This window comes from Rhinatrema bivittatum, chromosome 12 (genome assembly GCF_901001135.1).
Source record: "Rhinatrema bivittatum chromosome 12, aRhiBiv1.1, whole genome shotgun sequence".
Lineage (NCBI taxonomy): Eukaryota > Metazoa > Chordata > Amphibia > Gymnophiona > Rhinatrematidae > Rhinatrema > Rhinatrema bivittatum.
In genome coordinates, this window is record NC_042626.1 from 55,933,668 (window position 1) to 55,946,902 (window position 13,235).

The following is a 13,235-nucleotide window of genomic DNA, read 5'->3' on the forward strand; positions in this document are numbered from 1 at the left end:
TTATTTACACTTTTGAATAATAGAAGGACTACGGGGCATTCCATGAAGTTAGCAAGTAGCACATTTAAGACTAAAAGGAGAAAATTCTTTTTCACTCAACGCACAATAAAGCTCTGGAATTTGTTGCCAGAGGATGTGGTTAGTGCAGTTAATGTAGCTGGGTTCAAAAAAGGTTTGGATAAGTTCTTGGAGGAGAAGTCCATTAATGGCTATTAATCAAGTTTACTTAGGGAATAGCCACTGCTGTTAATTGCATCAGTAGCATGGGATCTTCTTAGTGTTTGGGTAATTGCCAGGTTCTTGTGGCCTGATTTGGCCTCTGTTGGAAACAGGAGACCCTTGGTCTGACCCAGCATAGCAATTTCTTATGTTCTTATGGATGCAAGCATGACAGAGGGAGATAACGGACAGAGTACGAGACAAAAACGGAAATAAGAAAACTGAGAGCGCTGGAGACTGTCTAGGCTTTTTTTTGGCCCCTTGCCTCCCACCTCTAAGCACCATTTTTGTTTCTAACCATGATTCCCTACGGAGCTGATAAAAACTGAAAACTTAAAAACAAGCAGTGCAGAAAGGGATCTGCAAGTTCATAAGCATCCTTGGGAGAGCCAATTTCCAAAGCCACGGATGGCTTTCTACTCCCCTCTGCAGCGTGGGTGTTTCCTTTCACCTCATTATACCAGGAAATCTCAAAGAAACCAGGATCAGCTATGCAGTAAAGTCAAAAGCTGGGCACTGAATCCACTCCCTTAACTCCTTCCCACTGAGCATTCCCTCCTGTAGAGACAATGTATCAGCCTTACCCAATCCACAATGAGGATTTTTCCAACATTTAACTTCTGTTGTAGGAGTTTGGCTGTGATGGCAATGGAGTTGAAGAAGCAGAAACCCCTAATGGAGAGAAAACATTTTGGTGAGTGTAAGCAGGCAGCCTATCCCAGTCTTTTCCACCCTCCTCCTTGGTGAAGGAGCCACTCTGACTGATCTCAATCCATCCCATCTCCACATTAATACTCAAAATGACAACTAAATACGGTTTATAGGCTATTGCCCCTTCCAAGAAGCTGACACCTTGGCCGCTGAGTTCTCACAGTCCATGCCAACCAGCAGTGGGTCAGGCGGCTACACTTACATGGCTGAGGACTCTTCTGCATGATGTCCTGGAGGTCGAATAACAGCAAATCCATTCTACAAAGAGAAGCAGAGAGACCCCAATTACTTAATATTTGTCCTTTATTTGATCAGCATGTATCTTCTGCTGACAAAGACTCCTGGCTAGATAAAAATCACTTGTTTAGTTACTTAACAAGATCAGACAATGATTTATTCAGCCCAGTTAATCCTTTATCTTTGTGCTTCTATGCATCAACTTTATTTAAAAATAGAGTTAGGGGGCTTTTTAAAAACAGAGGCTATGTTCTATTCCTGCTCACCAGCCAGGTAAGTGTTCTGCTGAATGTATCTGGATAATGATATCCAGATAACTTAAGAACAGGTATTTTTCTGACCAGACTTACCCTGGCTAACTATAGCCAGATAGCCCTGAATATCAGTGCTCACCAACTAATATTTAACCACAGCCTCCCTAATGCCTCCATCACTGCCTCTTTTTATCTGGCTATATTTTGTGCAGGCAAGGAGGTACTTGGGAAAAATTTAGCCAGCAGAGGGGGGAAATATGGAAAGCTCGAGTTTTGTGTAAGATGAGGATGTATTTTTCATTCAACGCACAAGTAACCTATGGATTGTGTTGCCAGAGGATGTGGTCAAAACATCTAGCTAGGTTTAGAAAGGGTCTGGAAAAGTTCCTAGAAAAAAAGTCCATGAGCAATTTATTAGCCAGTTGGACTCATGGAAAGCCACAATTTATCCCTGGGAGTGAGCAAAAGGAAATGGATCTACTCTTTGGAATCAGATACTTTCTAGAGATTCAAATTGGCCAATGTTGGAGACAGGCTGCTAGGCTCAATGGACCCTTGGTCTGATCCAGCATGACACTTCTTATGTTTTTAATTTGAAAAGTTACCCAGATAAACCCTTCAAACAGATCTTTTAGCAGACACCTTCAGTTTCCCACTCCTACAGCTGACGCCAGGCAGGGTACAATAGAAGAGCACTGGAAGGATTCAGGGTTCTTCTGGGAAGGAAACAAAGACAAGAAAAGGGGGAGAGGAATTGCACCTTGAGTTCTCCTGCTGCCACTTTGAATGCCAGCTCCACCAAACAGCCCACCGCCATACGCACTGCACTGGAAGAGTGTAGATCATTCCAGACGGTATCACTGTCCACCTGCTCAGAGAAAACAAGACCTATTTAAAAATACAAACAAATGAAGGAGCTGCCAAGGCAAGGAATCTGCTCTTTGGTTTCTCTAGGTTCCCCCTTAGCTTTCGGCAAGCTGACTTGCATATTTCCTTTACTGACACCAGCATGGAGCATGGCAGGACCACCTAGCATCACTTAAAAAATAAAAACTAGCACGGGACACAAAATAAAGTGTGAACACTCACCCCGATCCCACCACAGGGTAGCACTGCATACATCTTCTGCGTCATTGGACCTGAGAAAAGCATAAATACAATGCAGATGGTTGGGGAAAGAGATCTGCCTCTGAAGATATGAATATGGGCAGTAACCAGTCTGTGAATAAATACAATACATTCCAGTACCTAAAGGGCTTACCTAGCAGCTTCTTGCTATCAAGCTTCTGCCGGTTTAGGGGGCTAGTTCCATATAGTAAGGTATGGTGTTCCGAGTGGACCGTCTGTATCTCGTCAAGAGTTGCTTTTCTACCCCGGATTCGCTAAGAGAAAAAGAAATATATGAATGGCTAAAGTGGCAGGAATGTGGGTCGTTATTTCATCTTCCATTTGAGAGTGTGTCAGGATGGGGCAACAGGGCCCCCCAAGAATTATGAAACTACTCTGTGGATGAGCAACAGCAGCAATGGGTTCACACCTTACATCTGCGGAGGAAAGAAAGGAGCTGGACCATTGTCTGTGCCAGCAAACCAAAATACTCAACAGTCAGATGGAGAAATTAATTCTTACCTGATAATTTCCTTTCCTTGAGTCCAGCCAGACCAGTCCAGATGCATAGGTTTATGCCTCTCAATCAGCTGATGGAGATAAAGACTATCAGGTTTGCTGGTGTTACCTTATATAGGCTCTCGTGCTGACCTCAGCCTGCCAGAATTCTATGTAACAAGCTAAGATAAACATTATTAATATACTATACCTTTCTCTCACACCCTATTCAAAATACCAGAGGGCTTCCAAGGAAGAACAACAGACAACAAAAAACAGAAGAGACATATCTTGCATCCTTGATAAGGTTTATTACCTTAATATCCATCTCACCGAACAGCACAAACAAGCAATTATTCTGAAAATTAATCAAGAGAATAATACATTTGGCAGAACGGGAAGGGTCCTGGGCTGGTCTGGCTGAACTCAAGGAAGCTGAAATGACTACTCACCTGATAATTTCTTTTCCATGAATACAGTCACCTGCCATTTTCACACTTTCACCAGTGCCCCCAATCATTACCTGCAGCCTGACAAAAAAAACAGTGCTGCCAGTTGTGGAACCTCCAAGCTATCCCTCTACCGAGGTGGGACACTGCCACGTCTGCTCTCAAGACTTCTGAACCAAAGGAAGCCCCTTCCCTGGCTCGAAGGTTGTGATAATGGTGCTTCAAAGAAGTATGCAAGAAAGACCAGATCATTGCTCTGTGAATCTCCAAAGGCAACGCCAAGTTAAGGCCATGAAGCTGCCTGCACCCCGATAGAATATGCCCTAAATTTCTTGCAAAGTGGCAATCCCTTGGATATGAAAGCCTCCCCTATAACTTCCTTAATCCAATGAGCTATCAAAGCTTTCGAAGCTGCTCCACCCTTTCTAGAACCACTAAACAGAACAAAGTGATGCTCAGAGGTTCTGAAACTATTAGTGACCTATACATACCACACAAGAGCTCTCCTAACATCTAGATGATGAAGTTAAGCATACTTTTCTCCATTCGAGAGACATACCATCCATCCGGTTAAGATGAACAGGGTGAAACCACCTTAGGGAGGAATGAAAGAACCATATGAATCTTCACTGTCTTGCTTGAAAACCCCCAAAAAGGGCTCCCTACACCACAAAGTCTGCAGCTGCGAAATCCATCCGGCGAAACAGACGGTTACCAAACCACACCACCTTAAGAATAAACAGATTCTAGGTCTCTCTCTTTTGACCAGCTATCGGACTCTACTTTCACATGGATACTAAATCTTTCATTACTTGGTAAAGCAAAATTGCTTACCTTGTAATAGGTGTTATCCCAGGACAGCAAGATGTAGTCCTCACATATGGGTGACATCATCAGATGGAGCCCTGGTACGGAAAACTTCTGTCAAAAGTTTCTAGAAACTTTTGGTTGGCACTGTGGGCCTACTAAGCATGCCCAGCATGCCATGATATTCTCAGCCACAGGGGTCTCCCTTCAGTCTCGTTTGTAGCATTATGCGTGAGCTAAAAAAATAAAATAATAAAACGTATCGGATCCAACTCCGCGGGGTGGCGGGTGGGTTCTGTGAGGACTACATCCTGCTGTCCTGGGATAACACCTATTACAAGGTAGGCAATTTTGCTTTATCCCAGGACAAGCAGGATGATAATCCTCACATATGGGTGATTAGCAAGGCTGAGTCATCCTTATATTATACCAACAGCATACAACTTGTGCAACAAGCACAACTGGTGTACTGCTGGAAAAAATGAGGCAGCCTGAAAATCACAGCAGGATGGATGTAGAAGGAGTTGGAGTTATACTGGAAATATGTTCTTTAAGACAGATTGTCCAAAAGCTGAATCTTGTCATCCTTCTTTGTCCAAACAATAATGAGCTGCAAAGGTGTGAAGGGAACTCCATGTTGCAGCTTTACATATGTCTAGAATGGGCACTGAACGATAGTGTGCTACTGATTTCGACACAGCCCTTACTGAGTGTGCTTTTACTCGCCCCTGGAGAGGAATTTTTGCTTTTTCATAACAGAATTCAATACAGTCTGCTAGCCAGTTGGAGAGATTCTGTTTTTCTACCGCAACTCCTGGTTTATTTTTGTCAAAAAAAAACAAAGAGTTGGGTGGATTTCCTATGGACCGCTGTGCGGTTCAGGTAAAAAGCTAGCACATGTTTACAGTCTAAGGTGTGTAAGACTCTCTCTCCCTGGTGAGAGTGAGGTTTTGGAAAGAAAGTAGGCAAGACTATTGACTGATGTGAAAATCCGTTACTACTTTTGGTAGGAATTTGGGGTGAGTGCGAAGGACTAATCTGTCATGCAGGAACCTTGTGTAGGGTGAGTATGTGACGAGAGCTTGCAACTCACTGACCCTCCTAGCCGATGTAATGGCTACTAAGAAAAGTACTTTCCATGTAAGAAAATTTTCATCACAGGAATGTAGAGGCTCTAACGGTGACCGCATGAGTCTCGTCAGTACTATATTTAGGTCCCATTCAGTGACCGGTGGTCGAATGGGAGGCTTAAGGTGAAGTAAGCCTCTCATAAACCTACTTATTAGGGGTTGTGCTGTTATTGGCGCATCCCCTATTCCCTTGTGGTATGCCGCTATGGCACTTAGGTATACCCTTACAGAGGATGTCTGGAGACCAGAATCCGAAAGGTGGCATAGGTAATCTTGTAAAGAAGGAGTGGGGCAAGAGAAAGGGTCAAAACCTTTTTGTGTGCACCATTTTGTAAATCTAGTCCACTTAAAGTGGTAAGATTTACGTGTGGAAGGCTTTCGTGAAGCTACAAGAACTTTAGAGACTTGGTTTGAAAGATTAAGTGGTTGCAGAATTAAGCTTTCAACATCCAAGCTGTCAGGGCAAGAGTTGTCAGGTTAGGATGATGCAACTTGCTCTGATTCTGAGTTACGAGAGTGGGTGCTGTGCCCAGGCGAATTGGCTCTCTGATCGAGAAGTATGGGAAACCATACTTGTCGAGGCCAGTACAGGGCTATGAGGATCATTGTCCCTCTGTCCTGTTGTAGCTTCACAAGAGTTTTGGCTATGAGCGGAATTGGAGGATATGCATATAGAAGTCCTATGTTCCAGGGGTGAGCAAAAGGCATCCCTGGGGAATGCTTGTCGATGGCCGTGGAGGGAGCAGAACCTTTCCACTTTGTGGTTCAATTTGGACGCAAAGAGGTCTATGGTTGGGCGACCCCAGTGTTGAAAGATTTTGCTCGCTACACGTGGATCCAGAGACCATTCGTGGGGATGGAAATGTCAACTGAGATCGTCCGCTAGGACGTTTTGTATGCCTGCCAGATAAGTTGCTCAGAGATGCATGGAGTGCTCTAGAGCCCGAGCCCAAATCTGCACGGCTTCCTGGCAGAGCAGATAAGAGCCTGTGCCTCCCTGTTTGTTTATGTACCACATTGCTACTGTGAGATCCTGGGATAAAAGATTATATGGTAAGGATGGCCTACATTTGTCTATGGCAGAAAAGAGGATGCTAAGTGAAAAATTCAGATCATAAATTATCAGGCATTTAAACTAGAGTCTGGAAATGGATGGAAGTAGCCAGTGACATTGGTATGTCCCCTCAAGCAATACGGGAAAAGGGAAGAGAAAGTGACAAAATCAATCAATTCAAAAAAAAGCAGAAAAGGTGACTAAGGAAGAGGAGCTAGAAATCCATGACCACAAATATTCATAGTTTAGGCAATAAAATCCCAGACCTGCAGGCCCTAATGGTGAAGGTAGACTTGGACACTGCTGCTGTTACAGAGACATGTTTCACTGAGTCTCATGATTGGGATATGGCTATTCCAGGCTATAACTTGTTAAGGAAGGACAGAGAGGACAGAAAAGGGGGAGGCATAGCTCTTTATGTCAAAAACAATATCCAAGCAACTGAATTGCAAAGGATGTGGGAGTAGAGAAGAAGCATTATGGACCATCCTAAAAAAAGAAGCTTGTGCTTCCATTTTTACTAGTGTGATCTACAGGCCTCTGACTCAAATAGAAGAACTGGTCAGAGATCTGACCAAAGACAATCAAAAGGTGGGAAAGAAGGAAGAAGTGTTGCTCGTTGGAGATTTTAACCTGCTGGATGTAGATTGGAGCATCCCTTTTGCGGAATCTACAAGAAGTAAAGAGATAGTACATGCCCTTCAAAGCTCAAACAAATGGTAATGGAACCCATGAGGGAGGGTGTGATACTCTGTCTAGTGCTCACTAATGGGGATATTGTCTCTTATATTCAGGTAGGGGCTCACCTGAGCACCAGCCATCATCAGATGGTATGGTTTGATATTGTGAACAGGATACAGAGAAGTCACACAAAGACTCAAGTTTTGAATTTCACAAATAAAGACTTTGTCACAATGGGAAATTAACTGAAGGAAACACAGAAACATAGAAATGATGGCAGAAAAGGAACAAACGGTCAACCCAGTCTGCCCAGCATGCTTGTGATAGCATCAAAAGTATCAGCTTTATTGGTTAAGGGTAGTAACAGCTGCATAGTAATAGCTGCATCAGCAAATAAGCCCCACTGCTATTTGTTTACCCAGGCCTTAAAATTTAGTGTCCTCGGTTGATGTGCTCCATGCACAACAGCCTTTCACACCCCATCACATACATCTCTTTTGGATTACCACACCCCAGATGCATGACTGCACTTCTTGGCATTGAATCCCAGTTGCCATATCTTCAACCACCATTCAAGTTTCCTTAAATTATGTCTCATTCTCTCTACTCCTTCCGGTGTGTCCACTCTGTTGCAGATCCTAGTATCATCCGCAAATAGACAAACTTTACCTTCTACCCCTTCCGCAATGTTGCTCACAAAGATATTGAAAAGAACTGGTCCCAACACCGATCCTTGTGGCACTCCGCTTAACACCATTCTCTCGTCAGAGTAGGTTCCATTTACCATCACACGCTGCCTTCTATTCGTCAATCAGTTTGTAATCCACTCCAACACCTTTGCACATACTCCCAAGCTTCTCATTTTATTCATAAACCTCCTGTGCGGGACCGTATCAAAAGCTTTGGTGAAATCCAAGTAGATCACATCGAGCACTCTTCCTCGATCCAGTTCTTTAGTCACCCAATCAAAAAAATCAATCAGATTTGTCTGGCAGGATCTTCCCCTGGTGAATCCATGCTGCCTTGGGTCTAGCAATCCCCCTGACTGTAGACACTTCACTATCCTTTCCTTCAGAAGAGTCTCCATTAATTTTCTCACCACCGAGGTGAGGCTAACCAGCCTGTAGTTTCCAGCTTCCTCTCTGCTACCACTCTTGTGGAGTGCAACCACCAACACTTTTCTCCAATCATTTGGCACCACTCCCATTTCCAGGTCATGCAGCAGGCCCACCAGCACATATCTGAGCTCCCTCGGTATCCTGGGATGAACCTCATCCGGCCTCATGGCCTTGTCCACTTTCAGTTTTCCTATCTTCATCTATGGTCTTGTCAACCAGCACCGGTCTTTCTCCAGGGTCTTCTTTAGGTACAAACTAATATTGTAAGCCCTCTGGGGATAGGGAAATACCTACAGTACCTGAATGTAATCTGCTTTGAAATGCTGGAAAAAAGTGTGAAAAGCAGAATATAAAAATCTAAATAAAAATAAAAAAATAGTGAACACCGAACTGAAGTATTTGTTTAATATTTCTGACATTTCTTCATCTCTCTCCACACATTGCTCCTAGTCACCTTTCAATTTCACTGGACCACTTCGGGCCTCCTTTCTTTCTCTGATATATCTGAAAAATGTTTTGTCTCCTCTCTTTACCTCTTTGACAATTTTTCTTCCGCTTGACTTTTTGTTTCCTGATTTCTTTTTTCGTCTTCCTCATTTTTAACAGATATTCTTCCTCGTGTTATTTTTTTTTTAGATCCTTTACACTTTTTGAATGCTGCTCTTTTTGCCAGATCGTATTAGCTCCTTTTAATTTGGTCTACTGTTGTTCCACCTCACCCATTTTCTCCCAGTTTTTCCTCCAGGGTACAAGTCCATGTTGCATCATTTGCATCACTGAATCGATCTTTTGCTTCATAGCAGATGTATGTGTTGTGTGCATCTGCTCTGGTCTGTCGTACTTCATAGCACTCATTAGCACTTACTCTGATGCTCTGTTTCAGCGCTGGATGCGTTGGTTGAGTCAATGCATTGCGCAGCAGAGCATCATGCAACTTGTGCTTCATGTGCTTTGTAGCTGTCTTTGACACATGTTGTGAGTGAGCTTCCGACGCTTCTCGAATCGACTGCGTGTTTTGCCATGCAACGACAAACCTTTTCCGTTGGAAAAAAATCAGCAGAACCAGGGGTCACGATTTAAAACTCCAAGGAGGAAGACTCAGAACCAATGTCAGGAAGTATTTCTTCACAGAGAGGGTGGTGGATGCCTGGAATGACCTTCCGGAGGAAGTGGTGAAGACCAAAACTGTAAAGGACTTCAAAGGGGGTGGGATAAACACTGTGGATCCATAAAGTCTAGAGGATGTGAATGAAGAGTGGGTGGCTCATGGGAACGACGGCTACTACACCTTGTGATAATACCAGTGGTGTAGCCAGAAATGAATTTTTGGCTGGGCCCAAGGTTAACATGGGTGGGCACTAAAAGTCTGAGCCATGGAATTCATATTCTTATTGATAAATACTTTCACACACACACACACACACCTGACAATAGATTTCTAAATAATCTGCTACAGCTGTTATACTTTTAATATTTTAAACTCAATTACTTCAAGCAGCTACCAATGCTAAACCTAATATATAGTTATGAAAGCATTTCAATTATACTTAAAGAGATCTCAAGTGGCAGTATCTCATAACTTACAAAGAACCATATACTAGTCTACTATAAAGACAGATATCTCATCATACATCACAGTATTCTGTGAGATGTTTTAAAACCCTCTGGAATGTTGTACCACGCCAAGATACGCCATGCTGTGGAATATATTACGCCCTTGAAGAAGGACTCGATGCTAGTCCGAAACATTGTGCAATGTCGGGCACAGCAATATAGTGAATTCTCATATTGCTGACAATTTGAGGGCATCAAGCTCAAAGTCGATGGTGGTTAAGAAGAAGTAATAACATTGTATTATCCAGATAAGTTTGGTTCATAATTTTCAACAAAAGTAACCTTGAATTGATGTAACACAAGATTATTGCTAGAAATTTGGAGTATATCACTGGGGTGAATTAAGCAACAAAAACACTTAAAAATATGGACTGACCTATGATTAAGCATAAGGCAGAGTGACAAAGGTATACTTTACCACACAATGATGCCTATTATGATGGTCATGAATTACTGAGTTTGATAAGTTTAAGAAAATAGGAAAGAGGGTTCCTTCATCATTGAATTTGTACCAAAATATTTACCATAATTGAGCAAATGCCTTATTAATCTGTATCAATAAAACAGATAAATATCTTTGAAGATTTCTTTTCCTTTCCTATGGCTCAACTATTTAGTTTTAGTCTTCCTCTGATGCTGACATTGGCTGAATCGAGTCCAGGGGCTCCTGACATTCATCCCCATTTCTTTACAAAGGAAGAACAGAAAAAAGACTGTTCTGGATAAAGAGATGTCTTGAAGGTGGTCACACCCTTTGGCTGACAGCTGGGATGTATCCTTAGCAGTGTGGAGAGGATAACTGGGTAGACAGGAGAAAAAGGCTATCCAGCCCTGTCATTTACTAAGCTACCATCATGTAAGCATACACTCTGCATCCACAAATAAGATTGATACAATTGCCTACATGCTAGTAAAATACCTCACCTCAGGCACACACACAGAACCGACCTTCACCAAGTACAGAAAGACCACACATTATAAATATGGAGATAGAAACTGGAATGGAAAACCAAAAAAAGCCACTCTGCATGCAGTGCAAACCTGGAGAAATGGAAAGAGAAATATAGCACCTAACAGTCCCAGGATCTGCAATAATGCACACAAACTAAGCCGCACAAAGTTACACCTGCATTATGGAACATATAACAACCCTATCTATGAAAAGGCAACACTACAAATATTAAATCAGGTCCTAAACACTAATACATCTCCTATTAGGAAAACAGAACAAGCCAAGCTGCTATAGAGCCCCACACAGAAATAATTGTAAAACTATATTAATAAATGTTTCAAAACAGCTGATGAACAGAATAACATCCAACAAAACTCATAAAAATTATTAAATATTGTCCAAATATCAATAAAATATTTCAAAACAGCAGACACATCACATAATACTCAATAATTAAAATGGCAGTCAATCAAGAAAAATAAACTTAAAATGCCACTTTTACTTACCATCTCCAGCAACTCTCCTACTCCTTTCCCTTGAAAGCACATACCAGGAGCAGCAGCTCTGTCTCTCACACACACACCCCAGTCACCTCCCTGCCCAGTCTCTGTCTCACACACACCCCAGTCACCTCCCTGCCCAGTCTCTGTCTCACACACATCCCAGTCACACCCCACACACACCAGTCACCCTCCCTGCCCAGTCTCTGTCTCACACACACCCCAGTCACCTCCCTGCCCAGTCTCTGTCTCACACACACCCCAGTCACACCCCAGTCACCCTCCCTGCCCAGTCTCTGTCTCACACACACCCCAGTCACCTCCCTGCCCAGGTTCTGTCTCACACACACCCCAGTCACCTCCCTGCCCAGGCTCTGTCTCACACACACCCCACACACACCCCAGTCACCCTCCCTGCCCAGTCTCTGTCTCACACACACCCCAGTCACACCCCACACACACCCCAGTCACCCTCCCTGCCCAGTCTCTGTCTCACACACACCCCAGTCACCTCCCTGCCCAGTCTCTGTCTCACACACACCCCAGTCACCTCCCTGCCCAGTCTCTGTCTCACACACACCCCAGTCACACCCCACACACACCCGTCACCCTCCCTGCCCAGTCTCTGTCTCACACACACCCCAGTCACCTCCCTGCCCAGGCTCTGTCTCACACACACCCCAGTCACACCCCAGTCACCCTCCCTGCCCAGTCTCTGTCTCACACACACCCCAGTCACACCCCAGTCACCCTCCCTGCCCAGTCTCTGTCTCACACACCCCAGTCACCTCCCTGCCCAGGCTCTGTCTCTCACACACACCCCAGTCACCTCCCTGCCCTGCATTTCCAGCCCGTGGCTTGAACACTGCCACTCCTCCCACCCTGATGACCCCCTTCTTCCTGCCCCACCAGCCAATCAGAGGCTTCCTCCTTCCACTGGCAGAAAGAAGGCTTCCCATTGGCCCACGGGGGCAGGAAGAAGGGAGGAGGTTTCCCATTGGCCCACGGGGGCAGGAAGAAGATAGGAGGTTTCCCATTGGCCCACGAGGGCAGGAAGAAGATAGGAGGTTTCCCATTGGCCCGCGGGGGCAGGAAGAATGTAAAGGGAAGTATTACTGGGGCTGTGGGACACCGGGAGCCGCAACACACCAGCTGATTTTATTTTTTTTTCTCCCTTGGGTGCCTGCTAATGCTGCCTGCTTTTATTGGCTGCAGTGTCTTGCAAAGAAATTTGGGTGGGCCTGAATGGAAAGTGGGTGGGCCACTGCCCACCCAGGCCCACCCGTAGCTACGCCACTGGATAATACCCTTATTCAATAAACATACACACGGTTAATGTGACTCCAACACTGCTCTAAGCTTCAGCGGCAATGAGGCAATGTGGAAAAAAGGATTTGCATTCACAAAAAAGCAGGGAGTAGCTTGCTTGTTATGGCGGTTATCACCCCAAACCAAATAAGCCTGATACTTCACTTTCAATGCATATAAAGCATAGCTCTCTGCTTCAACGGCAGGGGAGAAAGTCTGACACTTCATGCATATCCAGCATAGCTCTCTGCTTCAATGGCAGGGGAGAAAGTCTGACACTTCATGCATATCCAGCATAGCTCTCTGCTTCAACGGCAGGGGGGAATGAAGAGACGTGTATCTATATTCAGGCAACAACCAACAAGGACTGAATTACATAGTCTGGATAAACAGATAAGCATGGGTGTAGCTTGCTTATTGCGGTGGTTAATACCCCTAACTAATTAAGCTATTTCACTTAGATGCAGTTCCAACACTGCTCTCTACATTAATGGCAGGGGTGGAAGGGAAATAGAATAAAAAAGGTTACTAAGAGCCAAGAGTAACAGATAAGTATGAGAGAAAAAAAAGTGCGAAAGCTTGCTGGGCAGACTGGA

General features: G+C 44.1%; 1 protein-coding gene across 5 annotated transcripts in view; it reads right to left on the minus strand.

The window, feature by feature from the left end:
- HDAC5 (histone deacetylase 5) overlaps window positions 1-13,235 on the minus strand; it is a 178,931-nt gene that overhangs the window by 37,266 nt on the left and 128,430 nt on the right. For all 5 annotated transcript variants that reach the window (XM_029572400.1, XM_029572401.1, XM_029572399.1 and 2 more), the window contains 5 exons: window positions 2,683-2,803; window positions 2,511-2,560; window positions 2,182-2,289; window positions 1,133-1,188; window positions 804-891 (listed from right to left, as the gene is read on the minus strand). In XM_029572400.1, the coding sequence (XP_029428260.1) occupies window positions 804-891; window positions 1,133-1,188; window positions 2,182-2,289; window positions 2,511-2,560; window positions 2,683-2,803 (423 nt within the window). The remainder of the gene's footprint in view (window positions 1-803; window positions 892-1,132; window positions 1,189-2,181; window positions 2,290-2,510; window positions 2,561-2,682; window positions 2,804-13,235) is intronic.